Source organism: Dinoponera quadriceps, unplaced genomic scaffold (genome assembly GCF_001313825.1).
Source record: "Dinoponera quadriceps isolate SergipeBrazil2010 unplaced genomic scaffold, ASM131382v1 scaffold424, whole genome shotgun sequence".
In the NCBI taxonomy this organism is placed as follows: Eukaryota; Metazoa; Arthropoda; class Insecta; order Hymenoptera; family Formicidae; genus Dinoponera; species Dinoponera quadriceps.
In genome coordinates, this window is record NW_014554557.1 from 672,767 (window position 1) to 694,934 (window position 22,168).

Genomic DNA, 22,168 nt, shown 5'->3' on the forward strand with positions numbered 1-22,168 from the left:
TCGATAAGATGGCTCGCCGCGTCACATCCGGTCTCGGGCCCGAGTGCAGCGCGAGATTCGCCCCTGCGACATCAAGCATCCAATGACGCAACGCGCCACCCTCGACCTGCCTGCACCCCTCCGCTCTCGCGTCACACCCATCCCGCTTCCGCATACCACGCGCATACCCCTAACCTAACCTATATCACTTTCTTAGGTCGTTGATCCTGCGGACGGGCGCGCGAGCGAGCGATCGAACGCGCGCCGCGTTGCGTTTTGCGCGGCGCGCGCGTGCGATTCCTCGCCGAAAAATAGCCGGACCGCCCGCCAAACCTCGGCGGCTCCTAATTAGCCAGCCTCGTAACTGCTATCTCGCGCCGTCCGGACACTTTTACGAGGCTTATCGCCAAATATATACAAGTGTGCATAAGGCGGCACCACGAAATCTCTTTTCTTGCCCGTCGGAGAGAACCACTCTCGGTCCCGTATCGCGACCGAAAAAGAGTAAGATGAGAGTGACTTCCGTTAAACTCAGGTTAAACCGATCGGTGAATAATACTAAGAAGAACTATGGTCTTACAGTTGCGGGAAAAACCGTTTCTCCCCCCTCCCCCCCATTTTTCCACGGATTTTTTCGGTTTCTGTGCCAAGAGTGCAGGAATTCGTTTAGGAAAATTCACGCGTGTTCAGTTAAAATCTGCCACGTTTACTTCTTTGTCAAAAAGATAAGAGACTAAGAATTCATGGAAAATTGAAGAAAACGGGGTTTTTCTGAAACTTTAGAACTATAATAAGAATTGTCCAGTAACCACACCAATTAACAGTAACATTAGATCAATATAATTTCTCACTCAACAATGTAAGTGCAATAACAGACGTTGTATGTTACAGTTTCATTGTTGAGTGGGAAATTATAACATTGTTGTAGTATTACTGTTAGTTGGTGTTTACTGCACTGCTAACATCGATTTTAGTTCGGTGTTTTGTAGGTAATAATCGAAAAGTTAATCATTTCTATCTGCGTTAGAGCGAAATGGAACAGTTGATACACGACAGCAACTTTAAGTCGTCGAATAGATGAATAGATCAGACTTCAACGAGAATCACCAAAGTCTGAATCTCTTGTTTCAAATCGCTCTCCCCTCTTTTTGTGTCTCTTAGTTTTTCCAACACATTCCGCACATGTGTCAGTTATTTTATCTATATCCTTGAGCGAAACTAATACTTATTATCTTATCGCTATGAATAACAGTGGCTAAAAACTAATCTTAAGGGGAGGTTCTCATCTAGAGATCTAAAAACACGGTGATTTTCTTGATATTTTTGTCATAGAAGGAAGTAAATGAACAATTTGAGTTTTTTGACGGTTATTTAACGACTCTTAAAGTATAGAAAAATATTTTTTTTGGTGCATAAAGGTGTCATGGGAAATGTTAATACGTCGTCGAACGTCACGTTGAAAAAAAAAAGTACCCAAACGGTCTCCATCGCACAGCACGTTTATGTCATCTGAAATGAAAAATTAAAAAATTTTATAAATTATATGATATTTATTGGAGCTTGAACCTATAATATCAAAAAAAAAGTCGAAAATTACAAAAATGGCGGACATGTGAATTTCTAGTACCGTTTTTTCACATTTTTCGCTCTTTAAAGTACTCTGAAAATAAAAAAAAGACGACAAATATCATCCGAATTTAGGTTTAGGATCCAATAAATTTTATCTACTTTAAAATAAAAAAAAATCCAAGTCAATCCATCGAGTAGTTCTTGAGATATCGTGGAGACCAGTTTGAAAAACATGATTGTTCAGAAAACGCGTTTTAAGATTTCCATCGCCTATGTAGTACTCGTACTTGACGCCATACAATTCGTTCCTTTCTTATGCGATAACTTTTTTATGCAATCGTTATCGGCCAAACCGCTTTAGGAACATATTCTACACATCATAAGCTATCGAAAAAAAATTAAAAAAAAAAAACGATTTTTTGGTCGAGTTTCATGAGAACCTCCCCATAAACTTAAAAAGTTAGAGTTATTGAAGGAAGAAGGTAATATGCCATAAATAACAAAAAATATCAAATCAACCCGGGAATGTACCTTGTGCGCGCTGTAACAAAAAGATAGCGCTGCGTATATCGTGAATTCGATATAACTCCAAGCAAAAGGTACGACCTAGACAGACAACTCGCGTCTCAGAAACGTATTTTTTGAAACGCCTCGGAAATATTGCCGATAGATCGAGCACAGGTATCCGAGTTTTCCGGGCCCGCGGATACAGGTATTTTTCAAATTATCCGGGTATTCGCGGCTCTACGAAGAAAAACTACAAGAATACAAAAAAGTTATTAGTATGTTATTGAAGAATCATTGTTCTTGTAGTTTTTCTCCATACGAGAATATTCAGATTCCTGGTTATTCTTGCTTGTACAGCAGACTCCATCAATGTTGTCTTTAGGCACTGAAAATTTCGAATTAGACGCATTATTTTTTAATATTTATGCATCATGATTGCTGCTTTGGGGAATCGTTGCCGATTCATCAAATCATCGACAAGTTTTTGAGGTCATTATGCTTAGAGAATGGGACACCATTAATGGAGCCTGCTGTACTGGACATAGAAACTACGCGCGATTATGTAAACCACGCGAATGTATTACTTAAAATTTCAAGTGTAACATTGAGAGAAAAAAGTACTTAAAAATTTATTCGTGGGATATAAAGTTTATTTCACAGAATATTTATCCCTGAGATATAAGGTTTATTTCTAAGGTTTATTTCTAAGGACCTAAGGTTTATTTCTATGAAATAGAGCTTACGTCCCAGAAATAAATTTTTAAGTACTTTTTTCTCAGTGTACGTTCTTATCAACTCACACAGTACATCCTGAAAAATGTTCGCTCTCGCTGTATCGATTGCACGTGATGAATATGTTTCCAAAACTGCGACGGTGCTCACATCGACGCTTCGTCAGGACGAGCACAATGTTCGAATCTTACAGCCTTTCATCTTCGCATCGATTTCGGGTAGAAGAATTCCGCCAGCTGGTATATGACTTACAACAACTATGCTAAGTCATGCGAGTTCGCCCACAAGTGTGTATGGTTCTCAACGATAAAATGCGACACAAGCAAACGCCCTATTAAAACTATGCGACATTTGTGCTTGGCTTGAATTACCTTCAATCTTATCCTGCTCAAATTTTCATTCTTCGATAGCGCAATTCAATGTCAGGTGAAACAAACTTCCATTCTCCAGTAGCGAATGGAGATGAGAATTTTGTTCTCTTCAGCTGCATTGAGACTGCACGAAGACCGAAATAAAACACGCGATTTTTTTCCACTGAGTTCCTGATGAGAACATCCACGTGCAAACGACATGGAATCCATGTTAAGAAATCGATTTCATGTCAATTGCACGAATGTTCTCACGGGATTATTTAACGTCGAAAAATGATTCTGCCGACTTTGGTTGCGTGCATAGAGAATGCACGAATCAATACACAATATTCGATAAAAAATAAATAAAATGCTTTAAATTCTTCCCTTCAAATAAATTTTTCAGATTATTGACAAATATAAATTTTTGATATAAAAAGTTAAAAGTCAACTGAAAGGTGCATTTGTATATTGAACAGTTGTTATTTTTCATTGAATTCAATATATTTGACGAAAAATAATGATAACATAATTTTAACATGCCTAAAAATTAAAGACTTCAAACTGTACGAGGTTCTTCGGACCACCTTGTTACCGTCATTTTCGTCAAAGCTGTAGTCCATTGAATTTTATCTAATTTTTACGAGAGATTAAAAGTACGTCTAACCTGTCGTACAATCTTATTACGTACTCAATTTCTGATAAAAAATAGTAGCGGCTCGTAGCGGAGACTGGAACTACAAATTGGCATAATAGCTCATCTGTTAGATCCAGTAAAAATGTAATTAACAGGTTAACTAGTGTCATCTAATGGTGTTCCGTGAAACTTATTTTGATGATCAAGGTTTGAGTCTCGACTAAGTGAATCTTTGTTACGTAACAGGTGATCCAAATTAACACTTCGCGTTAGGAACTTGAGCCAAGGAAAAAAGAAGTGAGCGAGCCTTTAATTTCGACTGAAAAGGGTTCGAGTTCCGGCTAAGGGGAAGACATCACAAGTTAGTTCTCAACTCTCCGCTAGGAGCCGCTATTGTCTTTAATAAAAAAAATGGAGGTAGTACGAGTCAACCGTAGGTTAGCCAAACTCTTGTTTGTAGCACGACTCGTGATTAGTCAGGCAGACTTTTATTTTCTACTAGCCTCTAATCGACTTCGTAAGTTTTTAAATTTAATCATTGAACGCACTTTAATATAACGCAAAATACGATGCAATATATATATATATATATAATGCAATATAATTACCCTGTTCAGAAAAATTAGAGATTTCTTCGAATGATTTATCTGATAAAAATTATGTGGTAAATATCATCTGATACAAATTTGACGTACCCAGATAGAACAGAAAAGCACGATGACATGAAAATGATGGGAAAATGATTATAATAACTTACTTACCGTTTATGATTCGATCATTTCCCCGTCATTTTGCGATGTCATCGTGATTTTCTGTTCTACGCGGGTAATTATTCTAAACACAATATATGTTAATTTGAATGAAATCCCTCATAAATTCCAGTACTACGGCAAAAAACAAGCGGAATATAATTTGTCTTATAAATATCAATAGAGAAATTATGATGACATAATTTATATTCGCTACGTGCGACGGAATCGCGACTTGTTCGACAAATAAGACACATTTTTTCACGTCCGCGAATCCAATATTGAACTCGTTGATACGCGAGTGATTTAATTAATTCACACTCCGAGACACCACACTCGGTGAATTAATTAAATATCCAATGGCGGTCTAATCAGCGCGTACATTCGAACATGGACGACAAGACGTCGGACGGCGTCAGTTGTGATATGGCTGACGACAGGCCGCAATTTGGAACGCGAAGCTTGCCTTGCGACGGAAATATCTTCCAGCACAATGCGTGGTAAGATAAAGCACTGTATACTGTATTACCGCACATGTACTTGACGTTTCAATTTGACGTTTGATCGAACACGTGTATTTGCACCTAACCTAACCTCATGTAGAAACGATAAAAATAATATAAATCGAACGTTTTCACTTTGTCGACTGTGATTAATTAACCGTTAAGCTTCTTATATTTCGAAAGGGATAACGTTACGTGGAACGAGGAACAAGAAAAGCTCGCACAGCGCAAGGTGGACGAAAATTCGATTGTTACAGTGTCCCCTGAAAAACTCTCGGAATATGAGACCGACGCTGATAAATATTGGGACAAATTTTACGATGTGCATAACGACGGGTAAGGAAAACATCGTAGATTCCTTTGCAATTGATAATAAATTATTATATGATATAAAATACAACTGTCAAATTGCTAGTCAGATTTATTTTACTTATTACATTAGTTTTTAAGGCTTGTGTCTTTAATTGATATATTCTTCGTTGCAGATTCTTTAAGAACCGGCATTGGCTGTTGACCGAGTTTCCCGAATTAGCGCCTGATACGGTGAGGCAAAATACTGAAAGACCAATGCGGGCTGCGCTTACTGATAAGGATAAGAGCCATGGTGATAAGCATATTAAAATTCTCGATTTACCGTGCAAGGATGGTTGCAGGATATTTGAAATAGGCTGTGGTGTAGGGAACACCGTGTTCCCTATACTTGCGTATAATGCAGACCCAAAGCTGTTTGTATATTGTTGCGATTTTTCCACTAAAGCTATTGATATACTGCAACAAAATTCCGCGTACAATGTAGATAGGTAAAGTTTAAAATGATCGAAAGTCATCGAGTGAAGCGTGAAATAATTTCGTAAACCTTTCGTATGTGATTCCAGATGTAAAGCATTTGTTCTTGATGTGACTCAAGAAACATGGACGACTCCTTTCGAACCTGAAAGCCTGGACATTGTTGTCCTGATATTCGTACTGTCTGCTATCCATCCTGATAAGTATGTTGAAAATCTGTGTTATTAATTACTGTAACGTTATGCCTGTTTCATATATTCGTTCTATTTTGTTCAGTTTTTATTTCTAGTTTTTTCACAAATTTCTATTTTTGTCGTTTTATTTATTTTGAGAAAAATGAAAATATATTATATTGCTTGATATTACAGAATGCAACACGTTGTGCGGCAGATACACAGGTACTTGAAACCGGGCGGAATAGTTTTGTTTCGTGATTACGGCAGATACGATTTAGCACAATTAAGATTCAAGAAGGGCAATTGCCTTGGCGAGAATTTTTACGCGCGTGGAGACGGTACTAGAGTGTACTTCTTCTTGCAAGGTAATATTTCCCTTCGAGATATTTGTCCTACGTTAAAATTGCAACGTTTACAATCGAAAATCCTCGCAAAAATCTTAATTGTTCCAGAGGACGTCAGAACATTGTTCACCGATAATGGCTTTATAGAAGAACAAAATTTCGCGGACAGGCGACTGCAAGTTAACAGAGGTAAACAATTGAGTATGTACAGAGTATGGATTCAGGCGAAATACCGAAAAGCACTCGTGTAAGAGCAGAAAAGAAGGAATTTTACAAAAAAGGATTTACTAAAATCTCTATTAGACAAATCAGGACTTACGCGTAGAAGTGGTGTCGATTAATATATCGTCAATACAAACAGAATAGTTTCTATATCCGTATACTCGAGTATTTGAGTATTATATACATTATAGAAACTACTCGACTTACACTGACAACATTAGTAAAAATCTTTTGTATATATTTCTCCTCGTTTTTCTCTATAGTATTCTTCTGTTTCGTTCGTCATTATTTGGTATTCATAAAAAATTATCCTGTTTCGCCTGTTATCTGTTTAAATGAAATTTCTCCAATCCAAATGTATAACAGATGAATTTGATTATGTACGCAATCAAACGATATGTAATTTTTTATATATGACAATAAAGTTATATAAAAAAAGAAATATGTTATAAATATAACAATATGGAGTTGTAACGAAATGATTTGTATCGAATTATATTCGGATTGGTATCACATATTGCGAATTATATTTAATATATAAATATAATTAACAAAAAAATAATTCACAACATAAAAGCCGTATCTTTTAAAAAGATTTTCACATCGTTAAAATACTCGTATACATCGGCAAATGTATAAATAGGATGCTCCACAATCCTATCCTGACTGGTATTAAATACTAATGTAATTGTGCGGGAATCTTTCTCCCCCACTGATTACAAGCGGGATGAGAAGATGTGGATTGAATATAATAGCCGTGTAATATTAAAATAATTTAATTCCACAATTTGACAGAGTCAAGAGGTCGACAAGCCTTTACGCGTCCGCCGCCGATCCGACGACTTGACGGCGTTATTCATTCTCTAAAATTAGAATGTAACTGTCACGAGAGAAACCATGAACAACGGAGAAATGAGCCCTACTTTGACGAGTAAGTCGCGGTAGAGCCCATGGGAATTATTTACAACAATTTAAATATTTGATCGGTGAGAAAGGTTCGTCTTGTCGTTTCCCCGTTAAGTTCCATCTATACCATCAAGTTTGGCGTTTAAGGTTTTAAAAAGGTTTCAAAAAGAAGGTTGGAAAATATTTTGACTGGAAGAAATGTCCAAGTCAACAATGACTATTTCACAATTGACGAAAAGTACCTCGAAACTTTATATAATTACATTTTCATCCCATAAGTTTATCTGACGACCTTATGCACCGATTTAACATTAATTCCTGATACCCGCGGCACGATCAGCCGTTCGTAAATTGCGTTCGCGAATTGTAAGAACAGACATTGACTGAAGACACCGTGAGTGAGAACTACTCTAGCTAAAAAATATGGCGAACATGAAAAATTCCATTCAATCTCGTGTGATTTCTCGTTATAACAAGTAGTATGGGAACGGTACGGTGGGAGTTACGGAGGTATGAGGAAAGTTAAAAATATTGAGCGAACCCCTCTCGGCTTTGTAGACTATAGTATGTCACAAGTTGCTTTTCATATTGTTAGATCGTTATATAATGAATTGTATCAAAATGAAATGGCGCTGTACAAGCAAAATCATTGAAAAAATCGACGTCGGGAAACTTCAATGACTCGATCACCGGCGCTAACTCGGTAATTGGTCCACAAAGTCGAGAGAATCTCGCGGTCAGGTTATCATCGTCCCGAACCGTACAATTCAAGACTTCGTTCATGAAGGGTTAGAAGGCGGAAGAGGAGTTTCCGCTCCTTCGTCCATCGAGTTAATCTTTCATCGCTAAAGTAAATACCCTAAAACGTTTCTCCCTAAGATCACTGGCCGCAATTGGCCGGTGTCGTCTAATAATCAGGAATTGAACAATTACAATTATGAAATAAAATTATAATTGCAATCCCCGAATTTGTGATATACATAAGAAACCTTTGGTCTTTATGTATCAATTACCATTGCAATATCTGATAGACGACACTGTGCAAGATCGACAGCGATATCACCGTGTTTCATGGGCCCTATTTCATAACATTACAACACTTGTAATATTAGAGCAAAACGTAGAATCCATCGTTCCATATTAATTCAGTGACAAATCTAAAGTACGATTTACAAATTGGAAAATTTACTTTCAAAGTGCCTTAAATTATTCGTAAAAATCCACAGAATGTGGATATTTCATCCGTAAAAACGGATATTTTATGTCACGAGGAAATGTACAAGCTCGTAAAATCTCTCTCGATAAAATTTTGTACCCAAATTTTTGTGCTCATAAAGCATTCCTTAAGAAAGCAATTAAGACACTTTGAAAACGATCGCTTCGATTGTTACATATCATGTCCGTAGTTTTTGAGCGGGGCGGGGCAATAATTGTTACCATCTTGAATATCTTCAACTAACAAGTCAAGGGTGACCTTCAGATCTTCGGAGCTATTTTACTTACAAAAAAAAAATGTTACCGTCACAAGACGACCACTTTGGACCATATAATTTCTACTTTCCTACTCTCATACTTCGAAGATATTCAAAGTGGTCATGATTATTGCCTCACACTGTATAATATAATGAGATATTACATATATGTATACGTATAATACATTATATATAATATAATATATATGTAATATATATAATGTAATATATATATATTACATATCAATAATGTACATATAAAACACATGTCGCAGTCGCGCTATGTACCTAGTATTACAAGTGTTCTAACCCCGTGAAACACACAGGCCTGAATAAGTAAACGCCGTGAATTGTCGATTCATTTGTTCGAGCTCGCCATAGAGATGATGACGAGAAGACGAGGAGGAGAGATCGAAAATACAACGAGGACGATTAATCCTCAACTTGTCCGACTTGTCGTCGCGTACGATCCAGTTTACTTTGCAAGTAGAAGGGTCGGTCGCACCGCTCGCTCGGGGGTGGGCCCCGCTAAGTTGCTGAGACTCCTTGATACTCCTGGCTACGCGCTGCGCTCGCTTAGAACAGCCTCACTGGGTCACGCGAGCGGCGCCGTGCTGGAAGTCTCCTCGTTGCTGGTCTCCGCCGGTTTATGCGACAGGTGGTATTCCCGCGCCTTCTCCGCCCAGAGCTTCTCGCCGGCCAGCACCCTGAAAAAATGAAGAGAAAACAGAGTTAACGTTGCGTATCTGGTGAGGTGACGGTAGATTTTCTACGAGCTTAAGGGATCTTTTTCTCTGGCGAAATGCAATTATCTTCAAGCTACAGAAAAGTTTCGGAAAACTTTCAACGAACGAAGAGCTCCAACAGAATTACTTTTGATTCGCGCTCGAAAAACTCGCTTATAACTTGTGTAAGTTGATGTGTTAAATTAGAATAACGCAGAATATGGGAAACTCGGCGTGAAATTCATTTCTGAATTTTGCACTGCGGACCCATTTTTATTTTCAAACGACTTTACTCGACTCATACGCGGGCATTCATATCGTAGCTTGAGTATTATCGCGAGTCGTCGCGCACATAACGTAATGACGACACGGTATAACAAATCGTCACGTACCGTCTGGTGTTGTCGCTAACTAAACTATCCGGGGCGCCGTAGACGGGTGGATTCGCGTAGGGATCGTAACCGAGCACGGAGAGCATCGGCGCGATGTCGGCCATTTCCCTCACTACGTCTTCGGGAATGTTGCCGACCCATTTCGTCAATGCCGCTAGATTCACCGGCTTTATGATCTGATCCGACGATCTCTCGACCCTGTCGAATAGAAAATTAATAGATAATTCATAATTTAATTAACACAAATTAATATTAAAAATTTCAGTAACGTGGAATGTTATTTCATTATGTTGATCACAATTTTATGGTGTTGTCTCGATATTAATTAACACACGAAACATTGTTGAAACGTTTTATCGCGTTATTACTATATTATCCTGGAATTAATGAAGTAAAATATTATATCGCCGTATCGTTATATTATTTCCGCGGTAACGTAACGGAGCATTATTTTATCATATTATTACATTATTTGCGCATTTAATAATACGCGGGATATTATTATGTTATTTATCATATTACGTTCTATTATACACTGGTATAATTTTAACGCATATATATAAGGGATTATTTCAAAATTAACTAAACGTGGACAATTGTGCTGTGTTATTTCTAGTAGTGTCAATATTCAGGTCTCCCCTCAGGAGACTCAGGAATATCACCCCGGGTATATTCGAATATTTCGGGTGGCAACCAGGTGATAACAACGTGTTCGATTATTGCGAAAATTACACGGATATTCCAGTGTCATGATTAGAGTAAAAGACAGAATCAGCCGGTACGGAAACAGCTGCAACAGGAATCGATAACAGACGATAGACGGGAATATTACTGAACATTACTCGAGATTCTTAATTTCGGATAGATATCTGATAGTATCCCCAAGTGTCTGGATAATATCTGCGAACTTGAGTATCGGGCAGATATCCGACGGGTACGGACATTATTACCCGGTTTGTACTGACAGCACTAGTGACCTCTAGGTAATTGAAAATTCGCGATAAACACCGGCGATGTTCTAACAGAGAAAAAGTTAGTTATTAATTTCGCAGGGCAAGCACACAATGCGCCTCGCCAATTTCCACACAGGCGCGCGCCCCGTCTCTCTCTCTCTCTCAACTCACTTGCTCAGAGGCACTCCGCCGGGTTTGTTAATGAATTCCTCGTGATGCATGACGGACTCGTTCCAGGGCACGTCCAAAAAATTTAATATCTTCTTCATCCACTGGCGCGGATGTAGCACCAGCTGCTCGTAGGGGACCATCAGGCATCTCTCCGGTCCCAGTTCCCTACACTGACCGTACATCACGGAAATCGCGTGATTCCACCTGATGAGAGACTGCCGGTAGGACGATAAATCGAACCCCGTTATGGTGACCTGAAGGAAGGGAGAAAAACCGTCGCAGAGAAACCGTATTCCATTCTTCCTCCTCCGTGCGAAGTCTCCGTCGCGCTTTCTATATTTAGAGAACGGCTGCTCAAGAGACGATCTCAAAGCAGAGATCGTCACTACTGTGCAATGTATAAATTCCGCCCAGCCACTTTTTCAGATACTCAACCGCTTTAAAAGGGAACTCGATAAAGAGGGAGACGAAATACGGACCGTGTCGCGGAGACTCGATAATATCCTTCCGCGAGAGTAACGTAAAATACAATCTGATCGACGGTGTTGTTCGCCTCACCTTCCTGGATATGATAGAATGCACCGTGGCGCGTCCGTCGCGCACCATGAATATAAATTTGGCGTTCGGGAAGAGTTCCAGAATATACGAGCCCATCTTGAGGGTAAGTGGGTCCTTGTTGCACAACCGTGGCGCGGGCTCGGCGTGTCGAGCTATTATCTCCAAGCAGAAGGCCGCTATCGCGCTGTCTATCACCTACAAAAAATGTACACATTTAGGTCCTTAACCAGTTAACTGTTTTTGACGAGTATATTCGTCATGAAAAAAGTACAAAATTTCGGCGGCAATTTAAGGTTAAAATTTTGTACTTTTTTCATGACGAATATACTCGTCAAAAACAGTTAACTGGTTAAAGTTTCGGACCATCGAAAGATCAGTGCTTTCCTCTCTCTCTCTCTCTCTCTTTTCCATTTTCCGTTCTTGCGCATGCTTTCGGAAGAGACAAATGCTCGCTATCGAAGGACGTAAATCTTCCTGCACCGGAATAGAAAGTTCCCGGTGTTCCTCAGCGAGAAAGCGCACGCGCGAAAATTATTACTTTCGATGAGCACGGAAAAACACGGGGAACTTCTTGCTGCAAATCTTTTGAAATATCGTTGGGCGTCGGTGAAATTATTCAAATATGTCCCGATGTTGAAGTACGTTTTCTTCCCGCTCACTCGCGACTCCCTCTCTCCCCACGACGCGCATCCCTTCACTTACTTCTTTCGAGATGCCCGCCTCGGTCAACCGTAAATTCTCTTTCTCTGACTTGGACCAGTGCATCTTCATCTGAAGAATCCGCGGTATGACTCTGGTCTCTTGTCCGCATCTGGAATGAAATTCCGTCAAAGTCGCTCGACCGAACGTGTAGTTTTCGAAATGGAAAGAGTTGCATGGACGCAACTCATGAATATTACTTCGACGCCCTACGTCAGACCAAAGACGTGCGTATGGAAATTTCTAAAGCACCGAGAACTTCTCGAGTTACACAGTCGAACAACATGCACTGAGAGAAAAAAAACATCTAAAAAATGACAAATACTTATTTCCAGTATACTGCAAAAAAAATATTTACTTAAATCTAAATTCCTCTGCTTAAACAGAACCAGAACAGAAACAATTGCTTTTATGCTTAAGAAAATGTATATTTTCTCATTTGGAAAAAATGTTTTCTCAATGTAGAAATATGTATGTCGGTATAAACATGTTATTATAGTATCCACCGAGTAAATATTTTTATTTTTTAGATATTTTTCTCTCGGTGTACGTTTACGTTATTTTTACAGAAATTTCAACGTGAATTCGTGAAGTCGACGGTTGCGAATGAACATTCTGTGTTACTGTGCGGTGCATGTTATTTTACTTCAATTTGAATTTCGATTTCAATTTATTTTTCTAGAGAAATCATTTCACCAATCTCGCGAGACTCACCTCACGTCAGGGTGCGCATCCAACATGGCACGCATCAGGGTCGTTCCCGATCGTGGTACACCGCCGATAAAGATGAGCGGCATGTAACGATCGTACGTGTACGTCTTGCGATCAAAGGGCCCGATCACGTACTTCTGTTCGGGGAAGTAAATTAAATTAATTTCCGAGCGTCTCCACTTCCCATTCTCCCTCTCGTCCCTAACGAAAGGGAGAATCTGCAATCTTCTGTCGCGCTTCGTACGAAAATTACACTCCCTCTCCGTCGCTCATTTTCGAAAACAACGCCGTTCGCTCGTCGTTGAACGGCTCGCTCGCGCAATTCGCTCGCCCTGCCCGCGAGAGTGACTAGTTGAACGCAATTAAAGTAAGTCCACCGAGAAAATTAATAAAAGCGCGCCAAAGCCGGCGGAGGCGGACGGCGAGCGTCGGGAGAGAAGAGAGAGAGAGAGAGAGAGACCCGGCTGTGTACTCGGTTTGGAACTTGAAGCGATATATCGACTAGTCGACAAGACAAGTTCGCTCAACTATCCTTCAGGAACGCTAGGCATTTCCTCTCGTCTACGCGCAGCGTCAATGGCACTGATTAACCCCGGAACGTTAATGTCGCTTTTCCATAATCGTCGAAGGTACGTCCGTTTGACTTATCAGCTGACTTGATAATGTTTACAGTCGAAATGTAACTCGCAAGAAGTACCCAAGTTAGAGAACGGAGGTATCCTCGAGAGTTTGAGCTCTTTCTTTCGCGCGTGTACTCTGAAAAAAACGCTCGGTATCAGTATAATTGCATAGCGAAAGAATTATTGCCAGGATATGTCTTTTTGTGATAAGCGTTGCTATACTGCTAAATAAAAAGCTTATATGTGTATTGTTATCATCACTTTTTGTTTAGAACAACAAGAAGATATAATTAGCATCGGAAATCACCATAATTTTAATAATAATAATATAATATAATAATATAATATAATATAATAATATTTATTAATGAGAAAGCACCAGTTGTGTGGTTACACGCATATACATATAAATAAACGCAACATATAAACAAATCTGTATAAAAGAAAATGATATGAAGAACAATATTTTATTTGACGATATCTTTGTGAATAAAAAATAATATACATGTATAAAAAAGGCAGTAAATAAATAATTATATAAATTGATCAGTAAATACGAAAAATCATTAATAATTCTATTAAAATCGACCATTTTTCTATCCGTGTGCCTGTAGGGGTTTCATCGTACGAATAAGAATATGTACGCGAAAAGGAACGTGTTTCTTGGAGGCGTGCGTTTAACGTTCCAGGGTCAAGACCGGAAGGGAATAAGCTTCGGATGTCGGTAAACGTTAAGCTCGACGACGAGATTCGATGGTGAAACCTAACGTTTGCCCAACCGTCGTCAAACAAACCTTAACGGCTCGACGTAATTAATACTTTGACAGCTATTAGTTGTCGATTAATAATGCAGAAATTCGTCGGACCGAACGATAATACATCGTTCGTATTATCGTCGCTGTTGTTATTCCGATTAATTATTATTGTATTATTATCGCGTTGAACGTCGTAACGATCGGCCGGTTCCGACAGGCGGTGGAATAAAGTGAGGTTTGCCGACGGGGAGAAAAAGAGGGGATAATTAAAATTTCTCGATTAAATGAAAAGTGGTATTGTCTGACAAAAATGCTCGGTGCGGTGTCTCAACGTCCCTCGATATCGACGTCGATATCGGTATCAATCAATGCGAACGCCATTAGGTCTCTCTCTCTTTTTTTCTCTCTACCTCTTTCAGCTTTTCGTCACCCAAAGGTTGGGCGATTCGCATATTTGTTTAACGAGATTTCGGGACGGTTATTTAATTGCGTCAAATAAATCGTAAATATACGATTGTATAAATAAAAATATCGCACCGTTCGCACAGCGGGAAATATTTGCACCGCCTATCTTTTTTGGGAATATAATTTCTCGCGGAAGATACCGCGGCGAATAATGTCGTCGGGCATATTGCAGCTCTCGTCGCGCTCAAATTTAACCACTCGATTTAAGTTTATCCGCTTTAAAAAGAAACACCGCGTACACGCACCTCTCTCTTTCCTTCTTTCTTCGTGCTGCCGCAGAATTCAGCCGTCTTACTTAATCGAGAGAAATTCGCTCTCTTTATTTAAACGCGAGGGGAGAATTTATTCTCTTTACGGCACGTTGAACTGGCGGAAGAAGGGACGCCGCGTGATTTCCGCTACACGAACGATTAGACTGACCGAAGAAGGTCATTAGTTTCCTCACCTCCTTGCCGACCATCACGGCCGTGGGCACGTACTTGCCGGACCCGCAGAAGATGCCCAGCTGGTAAAGAGCGAAGACGAAGAGCAGGGCCACCAGGCAGGCGATCGGCCCTTTCCGGCCGCCCCGGCTCGACAGCAACGACATGTCGCCGTGTCAAAAACGGCCTCACCAGGTACTCCGCGGGCGATCTACTACCTCATTGTATCTGTAACATTGTCATCAACAGGTTTGAAAATTCGCCTTTGAATTTTCCTCATTAATTCGATTTTCTTTCCTCGAATATGGAGGCCTGAAGAATCGTTCTTCATTTAAGACTCAAGGAATCGCGATTTTTGTTCAATGCAATTAGGCTTGTTTGTTGTCTCGTTAAACGCAAGGCTGAAAATTGTGATTTTTCTTCAAAACTGAGCCAGAAATGGCCACCCTCGTGATTGTACTGTCGTAACGCGTCAAATTTTTATCCATGCAAAATGCGGAGTCCGAATGTCCGCCCGGGACCGAATCGAGGCATGACAGCGCGAAACTGTACGGACAGTGACGGAAATTCGCCGATCGCGTCGCACAAAAGTGTCTCCCACCCATCCTCTCTCTTTCTCTCTCTCGCCTCTCGGTGTGAGATACACACGGCTTTTCACCGTCGCGGTCTTTTCTTCCACGGCGCTTTCTTTTTCCTGGCCACTTCGCCGGCTCCCATGAATCTTGCGCCGCACTTCCTCCGCCCGCGTCGATATTGTTTTCGCGCTCGTTCCTTGAGCCCGGTATTTGTCTGGCTTGTCGAATTGTCGTCGTAAAATTGATACCCGCGCCGAAGAAGAGGATGCCTCGCGAACGGGATCGATGTTTACGACGGCATATCCGAGACATATTGTCGCTTTTCGCTCGTTCGCCACCTGAACGATCTCTCTCTCTCTCCCTCCCCCTTCCTATCTCGGTCTTTCAAACGGCTTGCATCGATTTTACGCTAATAGACCGGTGACACAAGCAGCCTATGCCGCGAGTCACAGGATCGATCGGAGGATGTCGCGAAACGGGTTTTCACATCGAGAAAACGCTTCCTTCTATTTCTTTTTGGAAACTCTGTTACTCACTAATTGCATGTTTGTCCGACGTCGTCGCATTTCCTCGAATGATCACTCGGGTCGAAATAACGGCTCGAAATACCCACGCTTTCCGGCTATTTACAGCTAATTCCGAAAGAAGCGCTTCGCGAAAAAACACAATTGTCGACAGGCGCATCTCGAAATTTTAACCTTGGTTGCCCGCTCGACGCTCCTTTTCACGATGCACACACCGGCGCATTCATCGTCGTACTTTTTACTTCGATTTTACCGTCGAGCCGGTTGCTTTCGGACTCGTTAAACAACAGCGCCGTTGCGCAACAGCGATGGAGAGGATTGTCTATACATAATCGAACGATTCGGGACGAATCGATAACTTTCCTGGTAGCTCTGGCTGAACCGGCGGCTCAACCGCCGCCGTTCTCGCGAATCGATTCGTTCTCGTTAGCGTTACGTTGAGCGCGCGCGAGCGGACATCGATTATAATAGGTGGGGGGGAGGGGGGGGGAGGGCTATCGGTTTAAGGGTGTACGTGGCCGGGGCACGTCGAACTTCTTTCATTAAACTTACTCGTCGAGGACGAGCGACGTACGATTACGCCGATGCCCTTCGGAAAAACTCGATCCGCTACTTGTCGGCTCTGCAGGTATCCTGCCTGAACGGGTGGATCGTAAATCGTCCCGGACGTTAATCCGCCGTGTGTTCTACTTCGACTTCGTTTAATCGCCGTCGCTCGTTATTGTCTGAACAACAAACACCGGCTGATTCACGCAAAGTGCTGCTACGAGCCGCGCTTCAACGACGATTGAAGCGAGACAGAGAGCAGGGTGGATGAGGAGCGTGCATAACTTTTGCTCTCGGGGTTGAAATAAGGGATAAGTGCGAGCGCGCTCACGGTAAGAGGTAGCTTACGGTTAACATTGAATTTGTATGAAGCTGCAGAACACAGGGGGAAGAGCCCTTCGCGAGGTCTTTAGGAGGCTCACGACAACCACGGAGGAAATGTGAGATGAAAGCCGCGAAAAGCTCATTACTTACGAAGTCAGCGTATATTCATCGCGCCGAATACGATAAGCGGATCACTTTTTCTTCGTATGCGCGCTCTTATCGTCCGAAATACGTTTCAAGTACAGAATGCTCCTCTTGGCGTACACGGAGAGAAATAATTTCGGGGGACCCAAACGGAAGAAAGAGTTCAGTGCTCTCTGCAAGAGATTAGAGACCAGAAGAGAAGTTGGTGGCAAGAAATGAAAACTCGGCGAGAAGAAGTGAAGATATCTCGGTTACCGCGGCTGAGAACATTCGCGTGAACACTCGGCTGCATTCAAATTCGGTTGAGACAACTGTGAACAAGTGACCGAGTAGGAACTTCCTACGGGAATCTTTCTGTTCATACAACCGAACACCAGGTCATCAAAGCATTCCCGGTAACGAGAAGGCCGACAGGCATAGCAGCGAGGGAAAACCCGATCATCTCGAATGTGGGAGTTCCCTTCTCGCTCGGTAGAAATTACATTGAAGAAATATTGAAGGAGCATAAGGCCACATGGGAGACCTGCACGAAGCAATCTTTTTTAACAGAACCATCACATAAAAGGGCGAGGGAGCTTCTCGCCTGAGTAGATGGAGACGTAGGGTAGCGGTAGGTCTTTTAACGGGCCACGTGGCCCTTGAATCCCATCTACGAAATATGAAACTATACTAAACAACACATGTCGACTCAGTGGAGAAGGTAAGGAGGATAGTAAGTATATACTATGCTATCCAGTATATAGAAGAGAATAGGGTAATCGATCGGTAAGTAATGCCGGTCACTTCTATATCTCGACTGTGATTGGTGCAAATTGAATTCTGTTTTCGTTCTCTGTAAAGAACCAAAGGAAGCATCAGACAAAACACCGCTATCTTAGCATTGTTCGGCTGAGTTATTGCGAAAGGTTTGTTTCGTTTGTTTTCGTTTTCTGATATAAGCATCGCTGCTAAAGAAGCGCGATAAGTCGATACATTTATTCATGCTACGTTGTCGCACTATTTTCTACAATGTCACTTAAGCCTTCTAATATACGGTAGGAATATTGGTTTTCTGAATTGGTGGATCGTCACAACGTGGTTAATCTATTTGTGAAAATATGTAATTTTGATAATGCCGGTCGATCAATACTGTAATGATCGGAATTAAAAGTTATATATTCTCTTTGTGGGAAATTTGGGAGAAATAATGAATTGTAATTTCGCTGTATATTTTGCGTACTTTCAACGCGCGAGAATTGCATTGATTGGAATAACTCCGACGGGTATCATTGCGATGGATGCAAATCAATAAACAATTGACTATTTTTTTCAAGCTATTACATGCAAAGCTTTCCTTGTTATGTTTCTTTTTTAATAAACACATCCGATTTTCAGCGTGAAATACGTGTCTTCTCTGATTTTATGTACTGTAAACATTGCTGACCGGTCGGGATAATTCCGGTCAAATCTCATTTCTCGCTTTATCTCTTTGAGATAATGACATATTTCTATGGAAATTTTTTTGCACCAGTCTATGTTATAGTAAACACCTATCGATACCCACTGCATTAAACAGATCCCGAATCCGACATTTCTTGCCGGTTTTATAAGAGTTTCCGCTTAGGTGACCTCCATAGCCTGTATATTCATTTATTTGCTATGGCCGCATAATAAAATTTGCTATCTCCTCAAAATTATTTTTCCCCGTCTATCTATTTTGATCTTTGCATTTTTTGATGTTACATTTCGCACGAAACCGTGAAGTTAAAGAACGCAAAGAAAACTCGGATCTGTTGATAAATATCAGGCGGAAGTCTATTATTTCAGCTTGTGTGTTCGCTGGTGAGCTCCGATTTCGCCGAACGGTAATTTACAATAATACGCGAGCGACGACGAGAGAAAAACGCCGCAAATATCCTTGCGCGGAAAGCAACGGTGAATTTCACGGAAAGTTACGGCGCCCCGTCAAATATTTGATTTCCACCTTTCGCGTGTATAATCGGGAACGGCGTTTCCCATCAAGCTCCCACCGTCGGCTCGGCCAATTTAAACTTTAATCGCGAAAGCTGGAACAATAGCGGCCGCATGCGAAACAGATGCGAACAAAAGATACGTATTACAGTCGGTCGGAGGAAAAAGTAGAAAACATCGGTCCCTTTCGTACGAACAGCAACTACAATATCAACTCGAAATACTCGAGCTCGCGAACTATGAACGGGGGAGGGCGGAGAAAGAGGAGGATCATTATTCCGCGAGATTGGCCTGGAAATTGACCTGTTAAAATTAATCGCACCACGCGTTGTACACGTTATCGTTATCCACTTAATGTGAATCGATAATTTGGATTGACTGTAAACAATTTTTAAGAAATTCCAAAGCAATCCTCTCTCCGGACCCAAGAACTCCGGAAATTGCGCGAATCGTCCGATATCATTTTTCGCAAAAATAGTGAACTACCGTGGAACGTAATTTCATTTTAGCGAAAGAAGAGACAGGAGAAGAGAGAGAGAGAGAGAGAGAGAGAGAGAGAAAACGTCGGAAATTCAAGGGCGGAAATTTGATAACAGCTCCTGCGACCGTAGCATCCGTTTATGCGTATAATAATAATTGATGTTACATAATCTTTTGAAAATTGGGCTGTCGCTAGCATTCAATTTATTGCTCGGCAAGCGCGATTGATAGTCATCGTCGCACACCGGTAGATTCGCCGAAGCGTGTAATAATAATAATTGCAATAATAATAGCAACAATGATAATAACAACGACAACTGTAACGACGATGACAACGACAACGATGATGATGATGGTGGTGACGATGACGATGATGATAATAATCATGATAACTGGCAACTGCAATAATAATAAGGGATTCGGTAATTTTGTCGCTTGTGTACCGTGCGCCCGGCTGCTTCCGTCTCTCTCGCAATGTTTACAACGTTAATTTCCAATTCGGCCGAGAGCTTTTACGCCCGGTTACCGAATGTCCTCGAGCTATTTTACATTCTGCGCGCACGTCGGGCCCTTTTTAAATATTTCACATCGATTATTCATATTTTCCGACGTTACGCTCGCGCGATAAAGCGATTCGCAACGAGCAAGCGTATTCCGGCGCGCGATAACGCGACGCGATTTAATCCTTCGATTAAAAGGATTTGCTCCGTTTTACTCGTGCCGCTCTCGACCGCTCTCGTACGGACGGAACTTCACTCAAGTGACCCCGATACTTCATCGAGATTCCGTTTTGTTCCCGGCGTAGCTATCGAAAGTCGATCGCGGTAGGAATTTAGCCGTGCGAGAACTTTGAAACCGGACGTCGGCTGCGCGACGGCGGCAGACAGCAACGGTCAAGCTCACTCCTCGCTCTCTCTCTCTCTCTCTCTCTCTCTCACTCGTTCGCTCGGTTCGCTAGCTTGCTTGCTTACTTACTTACTTAGCTCGAGTTGCCATTTTTCCCCGCTTTTTATCATTTCGCGACGAAATTCCCTTCTCTTTTTCTATCCCTTTCTAGCCGCTTCCTCCGCAGGCGCCGACCCGTTAAAGTGGCATTCCGTTGACGGTGCCAACGAGAACCGGCGACTTTTTGCAGCGAGCACTTTGGCGCGCCCCGCGCGATATACGGGATGAACGCTAAAAATATTTAATATCGAAAACCTTGTCAAAGGATCTCCGTCCGGCTCGAGATCGACGACTAAAGATTCAGAATCCCCTGACTATTCTCTCTCTCTCTCTCTCTTCCTCTCGTTCTTCTTTTCTCTTTTCTCTCTTTCTCTATTTTTATTCCTCTCTTTGTACGGCGCCGTGCATTGGAAAAATGAAGGCGCATTCTCCTCTTTCGCGTAAAATTATCCGGGAGGAAACGAGGTGTGCAAACACTCCGGCCTTTTTTCTCCGTTGCTTACTGCGGCACGCCGAAACGTGCTGTCTGGTTCGCCGATTTTTAATGGACCTACCGTAGAGCAGACACGATCCCGCTCTCGCCACGGCACGGAAACCGAAACCCGGAAACTACGAGCTACGAGCGCAAATGCAACACACGACGTGCGTGCGTCGATTCGCGCGCGAGAGTTTCCACGCTAATTGAAGAGCCCGCACCCCCGCGCGCGCGGCCTAAACCGCATCGGATTGAAAGTTAAACAAACGTCGAATCTAATCTGACCACACACGCACCAAAGCGTGGATCGTACGCCCAGTCACGTACAGCGTGTTTCAAAATCGACGGTGAGATTACCCGATACAGACGAGGATCGCGGTGATCAACCCTTCGATCGCATTATGAATCAGATAGGGCGGATGAATTGTGTTTGGAGAGCTATAGCGATGAGAAGTGCGTGATCTATCGGATTTTCCCACTCCCAAAAATCGTTAGAGCGTTGCTCGGTCCCCGTTAGACGTGGTGCGGATCTGATAGGCCGATTAATGCGTGTTTTGGGAGCCATCGAGAATTTGACGCAGGGTCAGTTAGACCCATTGTGAACGATCGGTATAATGAAACGCTACAAGTGATTCTTTTTTTACTGAAAATTTATGTGTGAACGTAAGTAAATATTGTGATTACGTATTTTTTTTTTAATAATAAATATTAGTGTTATATTAAAATATCAGACGGCGTGTAATCTATGCGAGATCCTGATGCGTCTTATCCATCTCGCAAATAAAAAATAAACCATTTTTGA

General features: G+C 41.5%; 2 protein-coding genes across 4 annotated transcripts in view; one reads left to right on the top strand and one right to left on the bottom strand.

The window, feature by feature from the left end:
* The first annotated feature begins 3,561 nt into the window (after positions 1 to 3,561).
* LOC106752047 (methyltransferase-like protein 2) lies at positions 3,562 to 7,441 on the top strand. Its single transcript, XM_014633436.1, has 8 exons — positions 3,562 to 4,291; positions 4,392 to 4,438; positions 4,657 to 5,023; positions 5,210 to 5,362; positions 5,512 to 5,826; positions 5,902 to 6,015; positions 6,181 to 6,353; positions 6,441 to 7,441. The coding sequence occupies exons 3-8, from the start codon at positions 4,914 to 4,916 to the stop codon at positions 6,581 to 6,583; spliced, it is 1,008 nt and encodes a 335-aa protein (XP_014488922.1). The 5' UTR covers positions 3,562 to 4,291; positions 4,392 to 4,438; positions 4,657 to 4,913; the 3' UTR covers positions 6,584 to 7,441.
* Positions 7,315 to 22,168, bottom strand: part of LOC106752046 (protein-tyrosine sulfotransferase) — an 86,054-nt gene continuing 71,200 nt past the window's right edge. For 2 of the 3 annotated variants that reach the window (XM_014633434.1, XM_014633433.1), the window contains 7 exons: positions 15,427 to 15,631; positions 13,145 to 13,278; positions 12,434 to 12,542; positions 11,732 to 11,926; positions 11,174 to 11,427; positions 10,050 to 10,247; positions 9,528 to 9,639 (listed from right to left, as the gene is read on the bottom strand). In XM_014633434.1, coding sequence (XP_014488920.1) covers positions 9,528 to 9,639; positions 10,050 to 10,247; positions 11,174 to 11,427; positions 11,732 to 11,926; positions 12,434 to 12,542; positions 13,145 to 13,278; positions 15,427 to 15,570 — 1,146 coding nt within the window. In that variant the 5' untranslated portion in view covers positions 15,571 to 15,631. Of the gene's footprint in view, positions 9,640 to 10,049; positions 10,248 to 11,173; positions 11,428 to 11,731; positions 11,927 to 12,433; positions 12,543 to 13,144; positions 13,279 to 15,426; positions 15,632 to 22,168 lie in introns of those variants that run through there. The other variant, XM_014633435.1, reaches the window with a different exon arrangement.